The sequence below is a fragment of the Pinus tabuliformis genome, chromosome Q (assembly GCF_031772625.1).
Source record: "Pinus tabuliformis cultivar Carrire ecotype Pingquan chromosome Q, CPIR1, whole genome shotgun sequence".
In the NCBI taxonomy this organism is placed as follows: Eukaryota; Viridiplantae; Streptophyta; class Pinopsida; order Pinales; family Pinaceae; genus Pinus; species Pinus tabuliformis.
In genome coordinates this window covers 945,799,287-945,822,460 of record NC_142296.1, presented here as the reverse complement: position 1 = coordinate 945,822,460, position 23,174 = coordinate 945,799,287, and the positions used below count along the sequence as shown (strand labels likewise).

The 23,174-nt window shown below is 36.4% G+C and overlaps 1 protein-coding gene across 1 annotated transcript in view; it reads left to right on the top strand.

Annotated features, from left to right (window-relative positions):
* Positions 1 to 708: 708 nt before the first annotated feature.
* The window catches only part of LOC149222587 (uncharacterized), a 140,355-nt gene continuing 117,889 nt past the window's right edge, over positions 709 to 23,174 (top strand). The window contains exons 1-2 of the mRNA XM_089387636.1: positions 709 to 1,138; positions 17,116 to 17,191. Of these exons, the coding sequence (XP_089243762.1) occupies positions 777 to 1,138; positions 17,116 to 17,191 (438 nt within the window). The 5' untranslated portion in view covers positions 709 to 776. The remainder of the gene's footprint in view (positions 1,139 to 17,115; positions 17,192 to 23,174) is intronic.

Here is a 23,174-nt window from a genome sequence, read left to right as displayed (position 1 = left end):
TGGTAAGTTTTTTTTTTGAAATGAAATTGCATTTATTGACTTTTTCCATTTAAGTTATGAGTTTTTCAGATTTGTCATTGTATTTGAGTTTGTATATTAATTTTCTTAATTCAATATATAAATAAATTTAATTTGTTGAGGCCAACCTTTAATCTTATTAATATTAATATCTTTTAGTTCTTATAATTTTAACATATTGAGTCTACATTTAAAAATGTTAACATACAATCATTCTTACATTATGCTTGTATTTTTAAAAATGTTAACATACATTTTTTCGTACATTATGCTTAATGTCTTCACATCTCTCCCCTATTGAGTTGTAGAGGGCATTAAGGCGTAAAGCAAATGATGATAGAGTATTTTGTTAAGGCATTATGTTGTGTAAAGATCACAAATTTGAAACTCTATTCACAAAAATCTAACCATACTAAAAATTAGTGTGACTTATACTCCGTAATTTTAATACTCCTAAATCACAACTACAAAAATACAAATCTCAAAACTCACCTTCCCGCCCCAAAAAATACAACACTATTTTACTGTAATTTCTACATTTTTACTTTGTATCAACAACGTGAACATACCTCTCATTACCCATTCATCCAAGGGTAAACTTCAAAAACAATGGACTAAACTCGGAAATATAATAAATGTAAAGGTACTTTATATCGGACAAAAGTAATTTGGCCTTGTCCCAGGGAATGATATTTCCCGCTCATACTATATAATGATACGGGGATGCTCCATCAAGTGTCTCGACCAGCACTTTGGCAATGGCGAAGAGTTTGTGGATATCCGGAGAACTGGTGTTAGTATGTGCAGCTGCTGTAGTCGGTGGCATCGTAGGAGCTTCCCTGATGCGTTTCATGTCGTCGACATTTGAGGCAGGAGGCTGCTGCAGCAGCAACAAGGGAGAGGAGGAAAGGAGGAGGAAGATGATGATTATCAACGGTAATTTGATCACTTGCACTACCACTGATTGCTTTATTGGAACTGGAACTCTCAAGGATAATATCGACAAGGATGCTGCTGTTGCAAACGACAATGCCAGTGATATCACTGAAATTGCCCACCAACACCATGAGCATCAGCAGCCCCCTGCCAGCGACCCCTTTGACCCAGCCAAACGTAAAGGGTACGAGGTGCCTCTGCCACCCACTGCAACTCGTTTCTAAATAATCTAATATAATTATCGGACCTATTTTGATTTTGCTTGCATTTTAGTGTGGAAGCCTTGAGAAACTATCATTATTGGTATTTTGTGTCTGTTCACGAGGCAATATTCTACTGCTAGATGATGCGTATGTGGTTATTTTTGTTGATGTGTGTGTTTGTGAAGCACACCTGTGTATTTCAATGGCCGAATTCTTCTTGATACCATCATTAAGGTTTTAGTTAATGAAATGATGGAGCGATATTGGTGGAATTGTCCAAGCACCGGAAGCCTGATAAAAGGTTTTTCTTTATTTCTTTATAATAAATATTTCCATTTCCTTTCCAAAACGAGTTGCATTGTGTTGCTATTATCCCTCGTGGCCCTTTGCTCTGTCAGAACGCCATGGTGGTGTTCTTGTGAGTTGAGGATTTCTCAGCCCAACATTTTGTCTATTTATGTGTCTTGTGTTGGTTGAATTCCTTGGCTTACCCGTGTAATTTGGGATTTTGTGGTTCGTATATCTGCATTGATGGCTAGTTTGTCTGTCGTGAGTTACCCTGGTCTATTAACCCTAAGCTCATAGATGTCAGTGCGTTTGATGTTGGAAATAGTAGAGAAAAGGTTCCTTGATTTGTGCCTTAATTCAAGTAACGACAATGAGTTTCCTATGAGTTAAGAGCTAATTCCTAAAAATAGGACGAGTTTCTAAAATTTAGGGTGAATTTCTAAAAGTTGGAAGTGCAAAAAGTAGTTGACTAGTGCTGATTAGTGGAAGGCCGAGATTATTGTCTTCTAGTGCTAGTTATTTTGGGTAAAGGGCAAGTTGATTGAGTCAAGCACCTAAATTATAGGAAAGACGAGTTAACACAACCAATGAGCTTTTGTTAACTAGTTAATCAACTGTTCGACTTTCCTTAAATAGAATTTGCTAGTAATAGCCTAATCGAAGTGCTTGTAAGGAGGAACAAAGGCACAATTTGATCATTGTTTTGTGAGCACGAGTTGGTGAGACAAGGTAGTAGAAAGCACATGTTGGTGCTTGTGTGAGTTTGATAGAGAGCAGATAGGGATCAACAATGTTGCAAGGGTTTCAAGCCTGGGTGAAGCAGGAAAAACAAGTTTGTTTTCAGATTGAAATAAGCTGTACTTGTAAGAGATCTAATGCTCAGTTTCTATCAATAATCAAGTAGAGGATTTTCCCAGTTGGGTTCCCTAGAAAAAAAATTGCTTTTTGAATTGTGTGATTGTGTTTATTTCTGTTCCTATTCTATTGCAAAGTTTAGTAGAGAAATAATGTGTTTATATGAGAGTAAATTATATTTCAGATTGCTCATATTAGCAAATCAGAATTTCGTGGATTTTCAACATGGTATTAGAGTGTGGATCAGAATAAGGACCAACACATCACAAGTGTAACACATCTAAGGAGCAAAAACATCAAAAGAAGATACCTTTGAGGTAGCTGCAAATCAGGAGCCCTAGCGAAGGAGAGATATTGGATTGTTTTGGGTCCAATATTCTTGTGACAATTGGCCGAGTTTGTGGAGTTACAACCAACATAGAGGAGACATCTTCTGAGGCAGTTCTGTGCCAAATTTGAGGGTTAAATTCTCAAGAACAAGTTTGTATATTTCAGTGTCTTTGCGATGACAGTTGCATTGCTGTAGGTGTCATTTTGGGCAGAAAAGTGTCCTAAAGGCTAGTGAAGAAGAGGAGCTATAACGGAAGGGCAACCGCAAGTTTTGGGTGGAGAGTTTCTCTAGAAACAGGTTCGAATATTTTTTGAGTATGCCCTAGTGTTGCCTAGTTCTGTAGGTGGTCTTTGTGAGTACCAAAAAGGCTAAATAGTGGATTGCACAAAGGCAAGAAGGACAACGAATAAGGAAGGACTGTTGGGGAGGCTAATCTGCAGTATTTGGAGGCATAGAGGGCCGAGTTTGTGGGGCTGTAATTGTAGTTACAGTTAGCCCTGACAGAGGGCTGAGAATTGTAGAGAAGGGCACAAAAGTCGAGGTCAAGAGGAGCAATAGTTGGCTGAGAAAACAAGGTATGTTTTGTCCTCTTGAATTTGATGTTTGCTAGTGGATGAGGTGTCCAGTTTGGATAGAGGTTGGAGGACATCTTGTGGATTGTGTGGAGGGCAACAAGAAGGTGTCTTTGGGAGCCCTAAGTGCAGACTTATAAAGGAGCATAGGTCTGCTAGGAGTGGTAGAAGTTTGATGCTCAAGGGCTTGTTCTTTGAAGGGATAAAAGGGCAGCCAAGGGAGTAAGCCCTAGTTCACAGTTGAAGAGAAGGACTTCTACAGTGAAAAGAGGGTAGCCTCCAAGCCCTTGACTTGTCTACAATAGCCATAGAGGAAGACAAAAGTGGGTAGCCTAGGAGTTGTTCACAAACGAAGCTGTGAACAACTCACAGAAGACCCTAAGAGTCGACAATCTTGGAGGAGTAGAAGAGTAGCTAGTGGGCATATTTGTTTGAGACAGGTGTAGCCTTGAGCAACAATGCAGGGAAAGTTTAGAGTAGAGAAGTGGTGATTGAGCAAGTGCAGGATAGAGCTTTCAAGATGAATCCTCAACTAGTATCTCAGTTTGAGTCTAAGCTAGTTGGCAGTTGGGTTGACCAACAGGATGATGAGGAGCATAGCCCAGGGTGAGTGGAGGCATCCACTTAGTCAAAGACTTCCAGTATAGTGAGAGTTCTAGCCAAGTGGGCAAAGGATTTGGTTAATGAAGATGAAAAGAGAGTTGAATCTTCCAGTATCACTTCCATCCAGAGGAAGCAACCACAGAGGTACATTGGGTACATGGCACTTATGACTGAAGTGATGGACTCGCAGAACATGGCGGGAAAGAACAGGTCTTCAGATAAGGTTATGCAGAAAAAAGTAAGGAAGTCTTCTAGTTCAGAGGGAGCAATTGCAGCAGCGGAGAACGTGTTAGTGTTGGAGACAGATCCAAGTGGACGAGGTTCTTTCAGGAACACCTTCCTCGGTAATAAGGAGTGTTGAAAATAGTAGTGAGAAAGGGTTCCTTGATTTGTGCTTTAATTCAAGGAACCACAACGAGTTTTTCCTTGAGCATGCACGAGTTCCTATGAGTTAGGAGCTAATTCCTAAAAAGTAGGACAAGTTCCTAAAATTTAGGGCAAATTCCTAAAAGTTAGGAGTGCAAGAAGTAGTTGACTAGTGCTAATTAGTGGAAGGTTGAGTTTATTGTCTTCTAGTGCGAGTTATTTTGGGTAAAGGACAAGTTGATTGAGTTAGGCTCCTAAATTATAGGAAGGACTAGTTAACACAACCATTGAGCTTTTGTTAACTAGTCAATCAACAATTCGAATTTCCTCAAATAGAATTTGCCAGTAATAAGGAGGAATGAAGGCACAATTTGATCATTGTCTTGTGAGCACGAGTTGGTGAGACAAGGAAGTAGAGAGCACAAGTTGGTGCTTGTGTGTTGAGGCTTGTGTGAGTTTGATAGAGAGTAGATAAGGATCAACAATCTTGCAAGGGTTTCAAGCCTGGTTCAAGTAGGAAAAACAAGTTTGTTTTCAGATTGAAATAAGTTGTATTTGTAAGAGATCTAATGCTTAGTTTCTATCAATAATCAAGAAGAGGGTTTTCCCAGTTGGGTTCCCTAGAAAAAATTGTGTTTTGAATTGTGTGATTGTGTTTATTTTTGTTCCTATTACGTTGCAAAGTTTAGTAAAGAAATTTTGTTTTTATATGAGAAGAAATTATATTTTAGATTGCCCATATTAGTAGATCAGAATTTCGTGGATTTTCTACATCTAACAGTCAACCTATCAAAAGACCTAAAGGAAGTTTCCTTTGTTCAGGTCGGAGATGTTGTCGCCCGGATTGTACACCCATTGTGACAACGCTCAGTGCAGGGGCTGTCACTCTGATCCCTGCCTTCTCCCTTTAAGCTATCTCGTAAATGCAGGCTAAGGGGTGTAGTCCATACAAATGGAATGATGAAAAACCCATTGGAAACCAACAAGTTCAGGAGATACAACTGAATGTCCAAGCAACTTGAATTAGAGATATGTGACAAGTAGAATTATTAAGCACAACCAAATCAGATTCTTAAAGATATAATTGATAGACAAGTGCCTTCAAGATTAATTACTTGCTTAATAAAGATCAATACGCCAAGTTATTGGATGAACAGTTGCTGCAAAATGCAAATTCTATCCTAAATGAAGTGCATGATCTAATCTAACGTGAAATGCAAAATCTTGGTCAATTTTTAATTAGATGCCTAATCTAAGTGAAGCCTTCCTCTCAATTATTTTGAAGCTAGTCTCGAACACAAGTTGTAGAGAGAAGTCCGCTGGAAGGAGGCTAAAACCTCATTAATGATACGTCCCCTGGAGTTCTAACCACCCATATGCCTCCGTTCCTAGAAGGGATTGCCCACAAGACAACTGCAAGGTCACCTGTGTTAACTGCGAATGAGGGTTTGTCTAGACTTCTCAAATTAGGTGAAGAAGGTGGTTCTATCTCTCTTACAACGAAGCTTATGGTTGGAGGTAAATTTTAAACATGCACTTCTTGTTAAATTTTGCAATTAATTAACTTAGATATTCAACCTTTAAGTGCATACAATAACCAATAACCATATAGAAGACAATCAAAGAACAATAAGACAACAGAGATATATAAGCAGAGTATAAAAACCTTTTCTCAATGATAGCAACATTAGCCCTTTTTAAACTAGGACAAATCTTTTTGAAGTGTGAGATCTGATACAAGGGAGATCTGCCACCAATGATAATACAAGATAGAGATCTTGTCAATAATACAAAATCTGCCAAATAATATTGCAAGAAAGAGATCTCCAGAAATGTGAGAGAGAAATCTCCACTAGGTCTGCTAATGATGAAACAAAATAATAGGCTTCCAATAAATCTGCTAATAGTGAGAGTGACAAAATATTGATGCAAGAATTTTATCACCAATGTGAAATAGATCAAAGAGATCTGCCATGATAATAACTTCCATAAGTTTTAAGGTCTTCTTCACAATGTCTTCCAGCTAGATCTGAAACAAGAGGCTGATCCTCTCACCATACCACAGAGACAGATCTCAGGTCTTCTTCCCTTTTGAGGCTCAAACTTGAGATAGAATACAAATTTGTGAAGGCATAAGCTTAGACCATATTACAATTCTAAAATGGCATCCTGAGGTGGCTTGCATCTAGATTTGTGTGAGGCAGATCTGAAATGTATCAGATCTAGATCTATGGAGGCAGAATTGAAATGTATTAGATCTAGATCTATGGAGGTAAATCTGAAGTAAATCTCGGCCTAGTTACAGGCTTGAAGAAGTTATAATCTCTGACCAATCAATGAGCTCAGATCACAGAATAATGAACAACCAAATCATAGTCTTCAATAAAAGATAGAAGAGAAATTTCTTCACTTGATCTGACCCTTAAACATCTCTTTGAATACCTTCGCATAGGAGAGCAGATGAGCAATGTGTGCATGATCGAATTATATATCAAGGAAAGTGGATTAACCTCTTTATATAGCCACCATGTGATCTGAATGAAAGTGTTTTAAGGCATGCCAACTAGCCATCATGTAAGTTTCTAGGCAAGTCGAATTGACCATCTAGAAGAGCCAGCTTAACACTTGTGGAGTCACTTGGAAATGATTTGCTTCATAAAGTGTTTTTATTTATTTATTTATTTTTCTAAGAATATTTCTCCCTTAGTTGCACAAAATTCAACACTCCCTCTCAACTAGGGAGGAACTTCCACCAACAGTGTGAAAATTGCTGTACTTGTCAAATCATCATGACTCTAAAGAAGAATGCTCATGGTAGGGGACCTCAACTACCACCTTGAATCCAAGCTCAGCCAAATAAAGGCTAAGAAACCATTACTAGGGAGTCTCAAGCTCCAGCCCGACCTAAATATCATCGGGGAGCCAAATGCTTCCACCCGACATTAGGGAGCCACATGCTACAACTTGGAACAAATACCATCGGGGAGACTCATGCTACCACTCGAAATGAATAACGCTCAGTCATGAAGACTAAGAAACCGTTGCTTAGCCAATGAGGCTAAGAATCCATAATAGCTCAACACATAGAACACCAACATCTTCAAACTTAAGAAAGATACTACTTACCATGATTAGTAAGGATCACAATCCAATCTCACATAACCAACACCCGTTGGCCAGATGGGTGGGAAACAAGATGCATGACTGGATCATACTCCCGATTGGAGGTCCCTCATCCCCATGAGCTCACTAGCTCAATTCCTTATCCTTGGGAGCTCAACTAGGGGGCAAGAGCACACATCTCAGTGTTCTTGATCAACCGGGTCCCAGACCGGGAAGGGGTACATCCCTTAAGCCAAGCATATCTTTGAAGACTAGAAATTTCTTCTTCGACAATGCTTTGGTAAGTATATCAACAATTTTCTCATCAGTCTGAATATGGTGGAGTCTCACTGCTCCTCTCTGTACCATGTCTCGAATGAAATGATATCTGATTTCAATGTGCTTGGATCTGTCATGAAATACAGGATTCTCAGACAATCGAATCCCACTCATATTATCACAGAATATCACTGTAGTATCCAGGACTTGCTCAAATAACTCTCCAAAGAGTTTTCTTAACTAGCCAACTTCACAACTAGCTAAGCTAGCGACAATATACTCAGCTTGAGCAGAAGTGAGAGCGACTGATTTTTGTTTCTTGCTTATCCAAGAGATCATGGTGGATCCCAAACTGAAACAACAACCTGAAGTGCTTTTTCTATCAATAATGTTGCCTGCCCAGTCAACATCCGTATAACCATGCAACTTTATATTGCCAACAGTATATCGAAGACCAAAGTTAATTGTCCCATGTAGATATCTAAGCACGTGTTTAGCAACGACCCAGTGATTATGCAAAGGCTTGGTCATGAATTGACTCAAGTGTTTACAACATAGCAATTATCAGGATGAGTGTTCACTGGCAACATCACTGCTCCAGTTAACTGATGATACTTAGATGGATTAGATAAATTAGGTCCAACTTCATCACCATAGAGTTTCTTGAAGTTCACCTCCACGGGAGTCCTCATGGATTTGCACTCAAACTTTCTAATAGCTTTACAACATACTTCCCTTGGGAGAGAATAATTTCGCCAGGTCTCTGCCAGACCTTTAGGCCCCAAAAGAAGTGCATCATCCCAAGGTTTGTCATTTCAAATTTAGAGGCAAGCTCCCTGTTACACTGAATCATCAGAGGTTCATTACCTGTCAAAAACAGATCGTCAACATATAGTACCAAAATCAAAGGCATACCTTGTATAACTTTGAAGTAGAGGTTTGGATCAACATTGCTCCTCATGAATCCCACCTTTACTAAGTAGTTGTCAATGCGAGAATACCAAGCTCTATGGGTTTGCTTTAAGCCATAGAGTGATTTCTTCAATTTGCATACATGGGTTCTTTTGTCATGTACCTCAAAAGCTTGAGGTTGTTCAACATATACTTCCTCGTGAAGAGCACCATGAAGAAAAGTTGTCTTGACATCCATCTGATGGAGAGTCCACCCTTGACTAGCAACTAAAGCAATAATAGAGCGAATGGTGGTATAACGAGCAACAAGAGCAAATATGTCTTCATAATCAATTCCCTCTTTCTGAGAGAATCCTCGAGCCACAAATCTTGCTTTATATTTTTCAATACTTCCATCCATGCCATGTTTTATTTTGAACAACCACTTTGAAGTCACAACTGATTTGCTTTGAGGTCTAGGAACAACTTCCCATACATCATTTTGCATAATGGATTCATATTCTTTTGTCATGGCATCCTTCCATACTTGGTGCTTTACTGCTTCTTCAAATGATTGAGGTTCACTTTGTATGATAGAACTCATAACAACAACATAGTTTTGATATTGACTGGGTTTCTTGCTTTCTCTAAAAGTGCCCCTGGGAGCAATATGTTTTTCAACATCCTGTAGAGTATCACGAAGCCATAGATACCTTTTCCTATATGGAGGAGGATCTAATGGATCCATAGGCTCAACAGGTTCATCTAAGTACTCATAATCATGTGCAGGGATCTACATCATCATTTGTTTCTTTAGAAGAGATAGGAGGACTAATTCTTACTTCTTCAACAGTTGCATCTTCATCAAATGTTACATCTCTACTAAAGTCTATTGTTCTTTGACCAAGTATATAAATTCTATATGCTTTAGAATCTTCACAATAGCCCACAAACATACCTTTCTGACCCGAAGCCTCAAGCTTGTTCCTTTTTTCCTTTGGTACTTGAAAATAAACAGGACAACCGAAGATCCTTAAATGTCTGACATCAGGGTTCTTATATGTGAATGCTTCTTCAAGAGTCTTGTCATATAATGCTCGATGAGGAATCTTATTCTGTACATATACGACAGTGTTGGCAACTTCTCCCCATAGGAACCTTGGCACATTCTGATCATGTAGCATGGCACGAGCAACCTCCATGATAGTTCTATTCTTTCTTTTTGCCACACCATTCTGTTAGGATTATATGGTACAATGGTCTCTTTCTTGATACCGACTTCTCTGCAAAAATCAATGAATTCATTTGAAATGAATTCTCCTCCATTATCTGAACTGAAGACTTTGATTTTCTTTCCAGTTTGGTTTTCAATCAATTCTTTGAAATTTTTAAACATATCAAAGGCTTCATCTTTGTGCTTTAGGAAGTATATCCATGTTTTTATAGAGAAATCATCCACAAAGGTGATATAATACAAATATCCACCTATGGATGTCACTGGCATAGGTCCACACAAATCTGAATGAATTAGCTGCAGGATGTCATGAGATTTGGTACTGCTAGAGGGGAAAAGCTTTCTCGTTTTTTTTCCACTTTCACAACGAGGGCAAACAACATCATGTTTTGATTGGATTTCTGACATTCCAAAAACCATTTTCTTTACTTTGGGCAGTGCTTTATAATGAAGATGAGCAAATCTGCGGTGCCATAACTTGATCTGATTGAAATTGCATTCTTGAGCCATAGCTTTAATAGGTCTCCCATTGACCTTGTAAAGCCCTTCAACTCTCGATCCAAGAGTAAAAGCATTTTTCATGTTTGTTTTCTTTGGCCAGGTTAACACCTTTCCTTTTATAAAAGCCACCTTCATTCCTTTATCTTCTAGAGCAGATATAGATACAAGATTTTTCTTTAGACCAAGTACATATAAAACATCTTGAAGGTGAATAGTTTCTCCAAGATCCAAATGAAAAGAACTTGAGCCAAACCCTTTTACAGGGTATGTAGTGTTATCTCCAAGGATAATGTTTAAACCAATCTCCTTCTCAGCCAAATTAGAGAGGATTTCCTTATAACCAAAGAAGTGCCTAGAGGCACCACTATCCACTAACCAACTATCCAAAGAATCTGGAGGAGAAGCACTAGACAAAGCTGAAGTTAGAAAGTACTCAGATTGAGAAGCAACAACATCGTTTTCATACCTTGTATTTTTGTATCTCTTTTGAGGACGAGGCTCTTGATCATGATCACTACGAGCATTGCTTATTTCTTCATATCTTCTTCCTCCATAATTCCTCCTTTTTCGATCAGGAGATTGATTGTAGTTGTTGCTACTCCTTTGATTATAAGAGGATCTTCTTTCTGGACAATCTCGAGCATAGTGCCCATGCTTGTGATGGTTAAAGCATTCAACATTCCTCATGCTCTTCTTGAAAAACTTGGGTTTGGACATATTCATCTCTCAATAGAAGTACATTAGAGAAATGTTGAATAGGTTTGACATGGCTGAGTGTAAACCTCTCTCCAATCCATTGGAATTGAATTTGAAGATGCAACCAAGTCTTTTCTACCTTACCATCACCATACCAAATATTTCATTTGTTGTTAGGGTTCTTTCCAAGTTTATGTAAAAAGCTTGTAAAAGACACCAGTGTGCTACAAAAAGAGTTCAAATATACTTAAAGGTAACTCAAGACTTTTGACTTAGATATTTTAAGGTTGACGACTTCAACTTGATTGGATATTGTGAATTGGACTTTGATGGTGATAAAGAAAATGAAGCGTCAACTTCAAGGTATCTCATGAGTCTTGGATCAATAGTAGTCACCTAGAGATCATGTAAAGAGTTAGTTCTAGCAGATTTCACAATAATGGTAGAATATGTGGTAGCTGCAAAAGTAACCAAGGAGATTATTTGGCTCAAGAAAATACTTGAAGCTTTATAGAAGAGACAAGTGATTCTGCTCCTTTTTTGGTTGACAGTATTTCTGCAATCAAGTTGGCCAAGAATCTTAGATTCCATGATCAAACCAAGCACATCAACACAAAGTACCATTTGATTTGATATCATGTAGAGGCCAAGAATATTCATTTGAGACATTTTTCCACAAGTGAACAATTTGCAGATATCTTCATCAAAAGCATTTGGGAGAGAAAAGTTTGAAATTTTTTCATAAAGTTGATTTGACTAAAAAATACCCCTTTGGATTAAATGGGCAATGTTAGATACCTAATCCTTAGGGATTGAGGTAAAACTGTAGATTTTCTAATAAATAAGCGTGGGAGGAATATGAAGTGTCATAGGTGGATATGAAGTTATTTAGAACATGAAACCAAAAGTCATCTTGCTAATTTATTTATGTATGGCTTACATTAATGAAAATTCATCCAAGCATGGAGTTATTCCTCTACTCATGATCAAGTGCTTTAATTGTCATAAGCATGGTCATTATGCATCATAGTGTCTAGAGAAGAAGAAAGGTAAAGTGAAGCAATGACAAATGTAGGTAGCAGTCTCGAGAAATTAGAAGAATGAGTTTATTGCCAAGTTCAAGAAGGATTTCTTGACGATATCTTGCCTTTCTACCAACGTGATTTGAGGGATATGTGGTATGTAGACAATGAGACATCTTGATATATGATATTAGCTTGGCAATTGTTTTCTAGTTAAAAGAAGCGGGATTCGAGAGTATAGTTTGAACTTGATGATGATGCCAAATGCCTAGTAATAGGGATTGGTACTATTACAACAAAGTCTAGCACCTAGTGCAAAGCCTCACTAGGTGACCTAGACAATGTGCAACACAAACGAGTGTCATCACTGTCACCTCAACAACTACTCTGCAAACTTTAGTGAAGGACATAATTCAACACAAGGGAAGCTTCCCTAGTAGGGATTATGGGATCAAGTAATCCAAGGATCTTAAACTAAGTGTCCCCTAGTGATTCTACAACATAGATCCACTTGATAAAGGTATCACACAATAAGGTTTGAGGTGGACAGAGTAAATTACAGACTTGGGTTCAATGGGGCCATGGGTTAGCCTAAAGGCTAGGGTTAGCCTAAAGAGTTTCAAATAGGTTTCCTGAACACACTGAATCAAGAAATATTCAAGGCCGCCATAAACTAGGATTTTGAAATAGTGAATTGTAGCAAAACAAAAGTTTGTAGCAAAAACAAATTTAGTTGTGAAAATAGTGAATAAAATATGAGAAATGAAAGCTAAATTAGAGAGTAAACTAAGGACAATCTTACAACATTTTTTTTAATTGTTTTATTGTTCTGGTGGTTCACAAACACTCGTGGTCACTAGGTGGCCACTAAGTCCACGGAAATATTTGAGCTTGATCAAGTATCAAGCCCCACGGCCAATAGCTAGGCCTAACCCCAAGGGCTTCAGGGAGAATTGACCTGTGACCTCCCGAACAGCGTGGCACTTATTTGACCTGTTGAGCTAACCCTTGGGGCTCCCAAATTTTGATAGTTAATAAGGCATAAACAACAAATAAAACCTTAATGTCATCACTAGAAATGTTTGAAAAATGCATTAAAAACTTCAATTTTGCATCTCTAATGCACTTTTACACAATGTCTGACTGTAGGATTATCTATCAACAAGTCATGGAATGCTGAAAATATAAGATTTTGCCATGGTTCAACCCTAATTTACCATAGAATAGTTAAAAAAATTATATTTAGAAAAATACCACAAGGTAGATGGACTAGTGCTATCTTAATCTAGGCCATATGGATTCTAGGATACAAACAATTCTAAGGTTGGAGTGATACTAAATTCAAACAAACTAGGGAAAATAAACTAACTTACCATAGGGTTTGAGATTTAGGTTTTCAATTTTATGAATGATTAAGGGAAAGAAAAACCAATCTCTGATTAATTAACCCTAGGGTTTAAAGTTTAGGTTCTTTATTTTTTCAGATGTTCAAGGTAAAGAAAAACCTATCTCTATCCTTAAATAGTTGGATGAAGGGTTTAGCTCAACAAGGGATAATGAAACAAATACCAAATAAACTAACTTGGTACAAGAACATTAATCCCATGGACCATAATACCAAGATAAACCAAATAAGCAAACTTCATGACGTAACATCCAAGATCCACCATAAACATCTATCAAAAGAGGTTGCATCACATCACAAATCCACCTGAGAGGAGTCACTCAACTAGACCTCTATAGTGCATGTGAGAGACAAATCACTAATCAAGAGAAGTTATGATCCAAGTGTGACAATGAACACATGAGACAACTCGACTCCATATGTGTGTGTGTGTGTGTGTGTACATATGAGGGTAACCAAGTTGATTTCCCTCTAATTTTCCCTAAAAGCCCCTAAAAACAAGTTGTCCATGATAAAAGGTGGATAGGTCATCAAGCCAACCCCCAAAGATAGCCAAAATAATGAAATAACTTGAAAATAAGCCTCAATTAGCCCACATGTGTGGGCAGAATACCCTCCAAAGGGTGACACCATCTCCAAAAGTCTTGTCTATCCAGGAAGTGGTGCAAAAGATAACTCAAAATGCATTCCCCATCCAAAAGTCATGTCTCTCCATCTCCCTAGTCCCATATTAAGCAATCTGCTCTGGTGAAGTTTTTCTTTGGTGAATTTTGCCTGAAAAGTAGTTTCGATGACTGGAGGTGGTTGCTTACCTTAGGATTGTTTGTCCATTATGGCTACCATTGGACTTTGTTTTGTAAGGTCTTTTTTATTTCACTTCTTCTTGTATTTTTCTTAAATTGTGGAGTCCTCCATGTCAACTGACACTACCACCAATACCTTTCTACAAGTTTTGATATTATATTTTGATTTGCGATTCTTTGATTTGTCTTCTATCTCTCTCTCTCTCTCTCTCTCTCTCTTTTGTACTTTGAAATTTAGGTCTGTGATAATCAGATCTTTCTTCTTTAGTGATTGGAGTTGACTACATAAAACCATCTCCAGTATTGTCCAATGCGGGTGAAAATTATTTAATATTGCAGGGGTGGAGTTTTGATTGTTGGTTCTGGTGTTTAATCATAATGCTTCCATTTCTTGTGTTTTGTCTTTTGTACTGCTACAATTTATCCCTTGTCGTAACTAGAATCTGCCCTAGCCACTGTTACAGTTGGCCCCTGAACTTGCTGTTTTAGTAAGCCCTTCAAATTTATTTTTACAATTCCCATAAATTAGCTGTTATAACCTTGATTGACAAAGGAGAACGTGCAAGTAGTTGACCTGACAGGCTATAAATACAGGAAACTATGAGAGTATTTTGAGATGAGTGACACCCCTGCAGATATTGGAACTCACAGCTCCTGACAATCTAAGGTTATCCTGCCTAGCAGGTCTTGGTTTAGGCTTTTGGTTTTGTATCTAGAGTGATGATCAATTATTATGCTGATAGAGCAAAATATCAGGAAGGCAGCTTGTAACCTTAGAAAACAAGCAAAATAAAAAATCATGGCCTCAAAAAATCAGAAAAGCATTGTAGGCAGTAAAAACTCTAGAAATGATGTCGGCTTTAAGGCCCTGTTGTAAATAACAGCCCTGATTCTTGGGAAATTCGAGAGGAGATATAATATTATGTTCTCATGATGAAGAAGTAGAATAGGGTCTCAGAAGCAAAATTTGAGCCTTGTGAACAGAAACCAAACCACAGGGCAATCAAGCCCCAGAGATTGAGATTGGTCCTCCACAAATCAAACTCTGACCTTAGAAATGCAGGACAGGCTTCATAAATCAAAATCATGCTTTACAAGCAAAGTCTTTGACCTGAGACTCTTATCAGGGCCTCAAAACTCAAGAATCTACCATCATAGATCTCAAATCCAATTTTAGTATATTATAAATGGAGGAAATTGCTCTGTTGAAAGAGATTTTTGTGTGGACTTCAAGCAACTAAAACTAGAGGTAACAAGTTGAATCAGTCCTGTTAAATCAATATGAGGGAGCCATATTGGTTGTGAAGTCAATTTGGAAAATCACAGGAGAAAAGGCAGCCTCAAACACCATCATAGCTATTATCTATATTCTTTTCCAAGGATCTGACATAAAGGACTTATTGGGAAATTATATTATCCAGTCTAGTTTTTCAGGCCATAACAAATTAAGGGAGAAACTTGTAAGTTTTCCACAAGTATTAGCATGGAGGGCAGGGAAACGGTAGTCAAGCCCCAGAGATTGAGCTTGGACCTCCACAAATACTCTGACTTCAGCAGTGCAGGACAGGCTTCGAAAATCAAAACCATGCTTTAGGAACAAAGTCTTGGACCTGAGACTCTCATCAGGGCCTAAATAGTAAAATCCCAAGAATTTGTTATCATAAATCTCAAAACCAATTTTAGTTCATTTCAAATGTAGGAAATTGCTCTGTTGAAAGGGCCTCTTGTACGGACATCAAGCAACTAAAACCAGAGGTAACAAGTTCAATCAGTCCCGGTGAATCAATGCAAAGAAGCCATATTGGTTGCAAAGTCAGAATTTGGAAGATCACAGGAGAAAATGCAGCTTTGAACATCATTATAACTCTTACCTCTATTCTTTTCCAAGAATCTGACAAGACTTATTGGGAAATTCTATCATTCAGTCTAATTTTTATTGGCCATGAGAAAATAGGGTAGAGACTTGTAAGTTTTCCTAGCTACAAGTATTAGCGTGGAGGGCAAGTGTATTGGAATGCTAGACTGTTTTCAACTGGTAGACAACTGGGTCAAAATGCATTAATTTTTTTTAACCAGAATGAGAATTTTGTATTTATATGCAAGTCTGCAACTGGTCTGCAGCAAATATATCAGCTAGTACATATCTATATCTTCAAAATTTTCCTGAGCCCTCTTATCCAGAGAAACTACAAACTTTTTACAGAGTGACTCAAAACTGGACAACAAAAAATGAGGTTTTGTAGGTATATAACTTACAAAATTGACCCACCATAAAACAAAATTTACATGCCATACTATTACTATTTGATAATGCAATCCTTCATAACTGTGTAATGCCAATCCATTTAGCTCTAAGGAATAGGAGAAGGTTTGATTCAGTCATTGATTTTTAAATCTCCCAATCTTGATTTACACCTTTCATTATCACATAAGTCTGCATCTTTATTGAGTTCACAGAGAACACGGAAATATGCTATTGAAGAGAACTCTTCTGCTGCTTTCCTAATTCTTTTCATAGGACTTTCTAATGTTTCGCCTGTTGTAGAAGAGCCCTTCACCAAATGCTGAATAAGGAGGGAGTCTCCCAAAAAAGTGAGGGAAGCTACACGATTTTCTTTCGCTAACTGAATCGCCTGGTAAAGGGCATAAGCTTCAGCTTGGTTGTTTGTCACGCATCCTAAGCCCCATGAATACTCTGCAACTTTAACTTCCTTGGGGCCATAGAGCATTTTTCTCCCTCTTGCCACCCCTATCGAAATGCATTATTTTACTCGATGTTTTCTGCTCTTTGTACTTTCTTGAATGAGATGGGTTTTGAGGATTTTGTTTTTAAGTATCTTAGGATTAGTTTGCTGTACCTTTTTTATTCTGTTTTCTTCTTTGTTATTGATGTAGAGAGAGGGAACATGTTGAACCAAGTACTCCAATTTCTACTTGTTTTCAATTCTATAATGTTTGTACTCAATGCTTGTTACTAATTGATCTTCTTTTTTAAATCTACGTGTTGCAGGTACTTGTCCTGGGATGATTATTTTATGGCTATCGCTTTTCTTTCGGCTCAACGTTCCAAGGATCCAAACAGGCAGGTGCGAAGGCCAAAATTCTCATCTTAAGCTGTCAAGAGTGTAATATAAAGGCACCGTCTATGCCTAGTTAAATATTGTTTTTTCCAGCCAAGGTGTATATTAATGCCTGTGGTCTGATTTAAACTAAAGTTTCTTTCTTAAAGGCAATAGCCCTTTCTCTTGTTGCCAGCATTTTTTTTTCCAGGAAAAAAGCTGTAATTTCCCTTAAGAAGAAAGTCTGAAACTACACTTAGCACTGTGTCTTGCATGCTAAAACCAAAAAAGAGTCGTGCTACGGGCTCTGTAATATAAAACCAGGTCTAAGAACAAAATAACTCTAAGGTCTACGGTGATATCTGTCAATTGGAAGTCAGATTGCTCTGAAACTATAATTTTCAAATGTTGTTTCTAAAAGAAACCAACAGGAAAGTCTAGGCCATTGCTGGCCACTTAAACCAAATGCTGTAGAAAAGGACAGATATGACCATTCCATAGAGGAACCAAGCATTAAACGAAGATTTGTCTAGCAGTCATAGTATCTAGCTCTGACTTCCTAGACTCTAATCTCGAGTAGGTGTACTGGAGTATTCACAGTGCTCTTAGTCAATCCATCTGCAGTAACGTTCAACTTTTAGCAAATATGATGAGGAGTGAAATTCCCCATTCTAGTTAGAAGCTCGTTGACCCTCCTAATAATAAGGGGTTTTCCAAAGCCAAATTTAAATGCTTGCTCTGCCCTGAAATTTAGTGGATCCCAAGAAGTCACTGAAGGTATGCAAAGCACTGTTGCCTTTTTCCACTGCAATTTCCACTAGTAGTAAGACAGCCTTAATCTCAGCCATGTTAATAGAGCCAAACCATAAGCCACATGAAATGGAAAAGGAATGATGTTGAGAAAGGAATAGGACGCCTCTCACCTCACAATTGGGTTTTCCTCAGATGCACAGTTGAAAAAACCCTACGGCCTAAGTTACCAGGATTCAGATACGGATCCGGATTCGGATCCGCTTGATTTTTGAAAAGCTAGGATTCGGATACGGCAAGGAAACGACACGTACGATTAATATAAATATATTTTTATAATAAATTTTTTGATATTAATGTCCAAATTTATTGTGATCACTACCCATCAACAACAATAGAGTTTATATTATTATTATTATTATCCAATTTTAAAGTCACGACCAAGCCAGACACCAAATTGGTGTATGAGATCCCCTTGTTTGTGGGACAAGGGACTCACCTCCGTGTAGCGATTTGATTGTTAAGTCTACGAAGGCATGCATGCTCTACCCCCTCTAGTTTTGAACCTATGACTTCATAGGAGGAAACACATACTCTTAACCATCAAGCCCACACAAGTTGAATTGTGTAGATGAATTTCATGAAAAAACATACAATACTTCATAATTAAAGTAGCATTAATTATTTTATAAAAATTAAATTATAAACTATAATATATTACAAAACTATTTAAATGATAAATAATAATAATTTACTACACATATTACTTTATATGAATTAAATAATAAGCTTATAATATATAAAAGTTTAATATAAAATATAATCTACAAATTTTAAAAATAATAAACTTATAATATATAAAAGTTTAATATAAAATATAATCTACAAATTTTAAAACTTGTACATAACAAATTTGATATATTTTAAATAATTTTAATTTATAATATATATAGACAATAAATAACAATTTTTTAGTATTTTGAATGATTAATTTATAATATATATACACAAGAAAATTACTGTATAAAATTATAACATTTCTAAACTAATATAAATAAAGTATAACATATTTAAAATTTTTTAATTAAATTAATGTGAATAAAATATAGCATAGCTATAAAAGAATAATTAAATTAATATAAATAAAATATAGCATATTTATAATTAAATTATGATATTATAACATATTTAACGTATAAACACCATGTATATACATTTCTGAACTAATATAAATAAAGTATAACATATTTAATTTTTTTTAATTAAATTAATGTGAATAAAATATAGCATAACTATAAAAATATAATTAAATTAATATAAATAAAATATAACATATTTATAATTAAATTATAATATTATAACATATCTAAAATATAAACACCATGTATCTATACGTGTCCTTTTATAACATTTCTAAACTAATGTGAATAACATATAACAGATTTATAAATTTATAATTAAATTAATGTAAATAATATAACAATTTATAATTAAATTAATATTATAACATATCCCAAATATTATGAGTTAAAATGTGCCAAATTGGATATGCCCCGCTGATAAATAAAAAACCGAGTACTGCCAAGTCCGTAGATACCAAAAACAATGATATTAATACCAATCGCATCATTCTGGCCATCTTATTCGCTGCACGTGCACGTATTATCTGAGCTTCCAGCGAGCAGCTATCGGGTTAGAGTACAATGCATTACCAAGACATTTTACTCGTTAAAAAACTGTTTTCTAGCGAATCCAAGTGAATCCGGATCCGAATCCGTTTCTGATCCGGGGAACCGCGAATCTATTTCTCAGGGTGGACGGATCCGGTAACATAGCCTACGGCCTGTTACTGCTCAAACTAGTAGGGTTGGCAAGGTTCAACCTAGCTTGCTATATGGGAAGTGTTACTCTTGCCGCCTACACCTACCTACAGGTTAGTGAGAAAAGCCTTCAACCCCACAAGGTGTGGTTGGTGGTAGGGAACTCAGAGAGGGGGTTGTCACATTGTTTTTGACTCTCTCTGTCTAAGCTATCTCCTAGGTTAGCTAAGGGGGTGGTCCCTAATGAAAAGTTAAGTTAAAGGTGATATGAGGTTTTAGAAGAGTGTTATAGTGAAAATGGATTACTTTTAGTGATCTATGAGCAAAATATGATATGAGCAATAACAATGAAAATCATTAACATGAGGAAACCATAAAACCAGTGCCTTATAAAGAATTTGCTCAACAAAATAAAAGATACCTTTGTTGAAAGTAAAGATGGAATACTTCCACTAATGAAAACAAAGTAATCTGAAATGCAAAACAAAAGATGTTAGCACAAGATATTTGTAAGATATAAAATCAATTCATGAATCAATACATATCTTGCCAAAACTCAACAAATTAGAAAATTTACTTTAAAAAAAAGTAAAATAAGAGATGTTAAATGCTAAATCAAGATGTCAATATAGAATTAGACTTGAGCATGAAATAAAAACACTTATTACCTATTTGAAGAGTCACAATACTTTCTTTGAAATGTTTTTTGAATATAAACTTTGCAATATAACAATTCAAAACATCAAAAGACAAGTAAAGTAAATGTGATGGAAAATGCTCTTGGTTAAATTTATTAAATTTATTAGCTACTTCTACAACAAGATTGCAATTGAACTCTTCAATCCTCAGGCTTCACCCTCGCTCAAAGCTATGGATCTCACAGTGAGGAGTCAATAGAGGAGTAGAGGGTCCCTAAAATGTTTACTTCAATCAACTTATGTTGGAGGTAAAATTTTAGTGAGGTTTGGGGCCTTCCTATACTGAAATGCCTAGATGAAGTGCAAATTGTGTTAATTCCTCAATTAAAATAATGCTACATGAAAATACTTCAAAGTGAAATAAGATATTTGCAATACTTGAGAGACTAGAATGTAAGTGAGCTCATATGTGTTTGCACCATTAACTGGAAAATAGGCAAGTAAAATGGAATAGATTGCTTTAAGCTACATTTGTTTCAAATAAATGATAGTGCTCCAATAGTTTCCATGACATATAACATAAATTGATCAGGTCGTGAAGCATGTAGTTGAAAAAATTATGAACCAATTAAAACTTGCCAAAGTATGAAGTGTTTACACAAAATAAAATTTGCTCAAGTTTACAAGTTGGAAGCTTATGCATGTGAGAATTTAAATACAAGATCAGGAAAAATTGCATGTGAAGTGGAATGTGTTAATTTTAAGCATGCACAAAATGAAATTAAGTGCTAGAAAGCTAAGAAAAACTAGAAGCAAAATTAGTCCACCCACAAGAATCTCTCCTCTAAGTGAGGAAGGGGGATGCCATGGGAAAAATCCCAAGCTCCCTCAAACAATTTTTTTTATTTTTTATTAGTGCATGAAATGCGTAAAAATGCCTCTAAAAGGGTTGCCCACAATATGAGAGAGATCTTTACAAAGATGAAAATTTAACAAAGCTAGACTCTTTTCCAAAAAATATAACAACAAGCTTGAAGATGGAAAAACTCTCCAAAAGATATTTACAAGGATCAAAAGGCCCACGACCTAAATGAGTTTGCAATTCACCCTCAAATGCTTACGACCTCTCTAAAAATTAGTCCTTGAATAGCGTGAGGGGGTCCTGCATACACACGAGTGAGTAGTTTTCCAATGCTTCTCCTCAAGCTCCTTGCTGCCCAATGCTCAAGCCTATGGGATGCAAAACAAAACCAATTGTCAGTGTGAAATTAATAAAAAGAAACCAAAACTAAACTACAATTTAATATACAAAATACTAGCTCAAGTAATGAGAGTGAACACCCATACTTGCCTAGCCTTGGAAATAACTCTTGAATAACAGATATAACTTTGAAAGAGCTAGAATCAAAGAAGTATTTTAAATTTAAATGGATGATCAAGTAGCTATAGAGTAAGAAAACTCCCTTTTTTGATTTGTTGGATGGAAGACTTGGAGTGAAAAAATAACTGAGTCTTGGATTGCTTTGACTCTAGGAGTGATTTGATCTAATTGAGATTTCTCCAACTTCTAGATGGATTTCTGCACACAATACAAAAGATGTTTCCTATACACCTGAACTAATATTAATTTGCAAAAGGATTAGAGCAATATAATGAATAAGATAAACCAAACATTCCTTCTAAAATGAATTGGTAAACTTATTCATAGAATATTACTCTAAATCAATGATATGTGCAAAATAGCTTGCACACATCAATCCAAGCACGATGACAAGTTTAAACTAATACCAATTCAATATGCAAAAAAAAAAACACAATGGCAATAACATGAAAAGACATCACCTCATAACGCCAAGCGAACAACATTCAAATAGTCCCAAAGTCTTGATTATATTAAGAAAATATGCAAGTACAAAATGACAGAGTTTCCTTAAGCCCAATAGCTGATAACATGATACAATATGAGAGCCCATGGCTCTATTATATAGAGAGTTGGGAGCAAATTGCAAGGAAATCCCAAGGAATGATAAGTCAAGTTCGATGTGGAGAACATAGAGACACCAGAGAAAAATCAAATTCAATATGTGCACCTCAAGGGAAATCGAATTCCATATATGGCATGGTAAACTCATCCATGAGTGAATCCAAGTACCGTGATAACTCTTGTCAACAAATGCAAACTCGAACTAAGTGATGCCACATCTGTAGATGATCACAAGGTAGCTCTGCGTAGGTCCCTAGGAATTGCGTGATTCCTCCATGTGAAACTCATAGTTTGGGCAAGTGAAACTTGTAATTCTCAATAGTGGAGTGCTAAGAGTAGAAGCACTCGAGATAACTGTGAGATGAGATCCCACATAATATTTGGCCAAATATTCCATAGAATATTCCTTCAGTGCATGAGCTTCTCTAATAAATTTGATTTTCCACATGTGCAACTGCTACTTTATCTCTGGGAAATTCGATTTTATGAAATAATGGTGTATTTATGATGCAGTGTGCTCAATTATCCTCCACATGTCCCTTGACTCAACTTTTTGACTTACGATATTTTCCAAGCCATTTCCAAGTCATTCTGTCACATGGAATAATTTATTTATCTCTATTTTATTTAATTCTAGCCTAAATAAATGCCACAATTTCTACTAAACCTAGGAAATGTGGGTTTTGAGGATTCAGAACACATTATTAACCCCTCAAGTGTCATAGTAGAAAGTTGAGGGTGAGAGGTGTATTTTTTATTACTCATACTGCTTACAACTTCTCTAGACAACATTTATTACATTACATGTACAATTTTTA